This window comes from Priapulus caudatus, unplaced genomic scaffold (assembly GCF_000485595.1).
Source record: "Priapulus caudatus unplaced genomic scaffold, Priapulus_caudatus-5.0.1 Scaffold1292, whole genome shotgun sequence".
NCBI lineage: Eukaryota > Metazoa > Priapulida > Priapulimorpha > Priapulimorphida > Priapulidae > Priapulus > Priapulus caudatus.
The window spans coordinates 44,804-48,386 of record NW_014578353.1 but is presented as its reverse complement, the minus strand read 5'-3'; the positions used below and the strand labels follow the sequence as shown (position 1 = coordinate 48,386).

At 42.6% G+C, this 3,583-nt stretch overlaps 1 protein-coding gene across 1 annotated transcript in view; it reads right to left on the bottom strand.

The window, feature by feature from the left end:
- Positions 1-3,292: 3,292 nt before the first annotated feature.
- The window catches only part of LOC106816126 (uncharacterized protein C3orf67 homolog), a 9,449-nt gene continuing 9,158 nt past the window's right edge, over positions 3,293-3,583 (bottom strand). Inside the window, exon 18 of the mRNA XM_014820683.1 lies at positions 3,293-3,414. Within this exon, the coding sequence (XP_014676169.1) occupies positions 3,293-3,414 (122 nt within the window). The remainder of the gene's footprint in view (positions 3,415-3,583) is intronic.

The following is a 3,583-nucleotide window of genomic DNA, read 5'->3' as shown; positions in this document are numbered from 1 at the left end:
CATTTTAAAAAAAAATTCCAGGGGGCATGCACCCGCCTCGCTTTGCTTGGACTTCGAAACGCGCAAATACACCAAAAATAATTTACCACCTCACAGACCTTTTTGGCCAGGGGAAACACTGTTATTATATACATTACAGCATGCACACATATATATATATATATCTATATAGAAACAGTGTTATTAATTATGTTTGCATGTGCTCATAGATAGAATACAATGTGCTCAAGATAGGCTACGCACCTGACTGCTTGTGGCGGCTGGTGAGATGCGATTTATCTGTGTCGAGTTCGCATTGCTGGTCGGCAGCTACTGATGGACTAAATGCACTTTCCCATTCGCTGCCGCAGAGAGGAATCACTATAATTACTTATTATTACGATATGTTATCATTATTTTGCTTATAGAGAAAACCGTGAAATGTCGTCAAAACATACAGAGTACGTACGTACTAAAAACGCAACAAAGGTGAATGCCTGGCAACGAGTTGAAACAAAAACTGATCATTTTAAACACTAGATGGTGCAGCAGGGTTATAATTTATATTCATGCGAATATTTGCATCAATGGAAACGTTCTCAGCTCCATTTAAATAGTAATAGTAAATAGTAGTAGCAGTAAATACTTTATAAATTCGTACACAATAAATGTTCTTAACAAATCATGTTTGAATATAGTGAGAAATCATGCAAACGTCTCACCGAGGATTTGATGAATTCAGTGTTGTACCGGGTGAAGGCTGTAACATCTCATCCTGATAGTGACTGCCATCTAGTGGCGGCTAAAGCAAAGAGTCATTAATAATAATATACGTCAGCACATCCACGTACGTGTCTTTATAGCGCCTAGGGTTCGAATTCACCAATTTCTTGTACACTATCATAACCACTCGATCCTAATTATGTATTAATCGTTCATAGGACAATTCAATAAATGAATTTCTGGATATTTTACAAGCATGATCGACAGTAAACCATTCGTTGACCCCCAACATCTACATTGCCTTTGTTCGTAACTTGGTAATGGTGAGATAAGCCAGTGGGCTAGTGAGGCTCATAGGGTCTATGTCCCCCAGGGTACTGCCGGAACGTACCCTGGTAACTATCTGATATGGTTAGGGTTAGGGTTAGGGTCCGTATCCAAAATGTTAGATATTTTGGGCGATTATTTACGCCGGCGATTATTTACTGGCAAATTCGCTCGTGTGCCCGTGTCCGGCGTATTTTGTCGCCCGATCGATTTTTCTAAACCAATCGCACGTGTTGTTGATATCATGTGATGCATCATGTGATCATGTGATTCCGTCGAGTGGCGTACGCGTACGCTCTCAAATTCGCTACGAGTGCCCCTTCGTGATCGGGCGATTAAATTCGCTGGCGATTTTAATCGCCGCGATCGGGCGATAAAATACGCTCGTGTGCCCCTAGCATAAGGTACCGGCTGCATATACCAGTCAGTACATAATCTGGCCACGTTACTGTTTTAGCGCATGCGCAATATCTCACCAGAGCAGTTATATTTTGTGATGAAAATGCATTTAATATAGTGAGGGGGTATTTCAGCATCGATTTCTATAATAAGTTCTTAGCAGTAGACCTGTGTTTATAATTAGGAGAGCGCGGCACGCCCTAGCCTGTAAGGTGCAAAACTTCATCCCCGCCCGCCTTTCCCCTTGCCTCCCTTGTCGCACGCTCAGCCTCCTTCTTCTTCCACCGCCCCTCGGCTGTCTTCCTTGCCACCTTTACTCAGTCTCCCACCCCTCTCTCCCTCAGCAAGCTATATTACGTGCTTTTATTTAGGCAGTACTGCACGTCTGAAACGGTGCTCGCGCATGCGCAATATCTCCCGAGAAGAAATTATTTTGCCAAAATTATGAATTTAAAATGAAGATGGATTATTCCAACATAGATTTCTATGATAATATTCTATCAGTAGACCTCACTGGTGAAATAAGAAGCAGACCTTGCATGTAAGGTCCCGGCTGCATATACCAGTCAGTACATAATCTGGCCACGTTACTGTGTAAGCGCATGCGCAATATCTCACCAGAGGAGTTATATTTTGTGATGAAAGGCAGCTAGGCAGGTAGGCTGGTAGGTAGGTAGGTAGGTAGGTAGGTAGGTAGGTAGATAGGTAGGTAGGTAGGCCTAATAATACATCATTAGGCATGCCTACTTAGTATAATATAACTTGACAAACACCAATGGATAAAAGCAGCAGATAGAAGGTTTAATTACATTTTATATTTTCATGTAACACATAAATAACAAACTTTATACAACTTCTGTACATTTTGTAGTTAAAATATAAAATAATGATCACAACTATATAGCGCCCATCTCTAGAATTCTTATAGTTATAAACTTAACAATGTAGGTCGACTCATACGAGACAAGCACCTATGTACGCATACACACGCACACTCCCACGCACGCACGCACCTACGCACACACACATACACACATACATGCGCACACACACGAGCATGCACGCAGATGTTTGAGATTTTTTAAGTTCTTATACATTCAAGTACATAGACCATCATAATGAACAATAGTAATAACAAACGCAATCGAATATGTAGTAACGAGTACAGACGAAGCAGCCCTATCAGCAGACATGTAAGACACAAGCACTGAGTACACTTACTGCATTTAATGCTGACAACATGCACGCACTCACAGGATACACAGCTAGCTATACACAGCAGCCGCATCTCTGCTGGCATGCGTACTAACCAGCTTCTTTTTTACTCGTTACTGATGACGTCGCAGCGTTTCATAAAAGCACGGACGCTTTAAGTAGAGCTGTAACATCGCGGCGGGTCAATCAACACGTCACACGCAGTGGAGATGGAAGAGTCATGGATGCGTAACCATGACTACCTCTTCGTCAAGCCTGGGATAGGCACACCGTGTGTTCGCGCACTATCCAGCGAATATTCACACATAATAACTCCCAGCAACACCACTACGAACTTGCTACTTGATGAGACTACGCATGAATAGTATTTTTTTCCAAACCCATCTAACCACGTGAAATCTCTAATCGGCCCACCAGGTGAAATCTGCCAAAAATGCTACCCATGCAGACAGATGCGCGTTTTTAATATTTTGTTTGACACTTTAGTGGTTGAGTACATGAGTAGTGAGGTTTGGGTTGGGTCATTGTGAACCAGCCACCATCTGTAAAGGTAAACTTTGCACGCACGCACACACGCACGCACGCACGCACGCACGCACGCACGCACGCACACACGCACACACAAGGATGTGTATCTGTCATCCCGCCATCACGCCAGCTCGTAATACTTGCACGTGTTCGGGTCAAAGTAACAGTTCAAGGTCGGGTCGTACAGAAGGTCGAGCATCTCCTCCTGCTCCTGCTGCTGCAGCATTGTCGACACGGAAACGGCTGTAACCACGGAACGGAAACGCACGCAGGTTAACATCGATATGCACACATTAGGAGATCATCTACATATATATATATATATATATATATATATATATCTATATAGAAACAGTGTTATTAATTATGTTTGCATGTGCTCATAGATAGAATACAGTGTGCTCAAGATAGG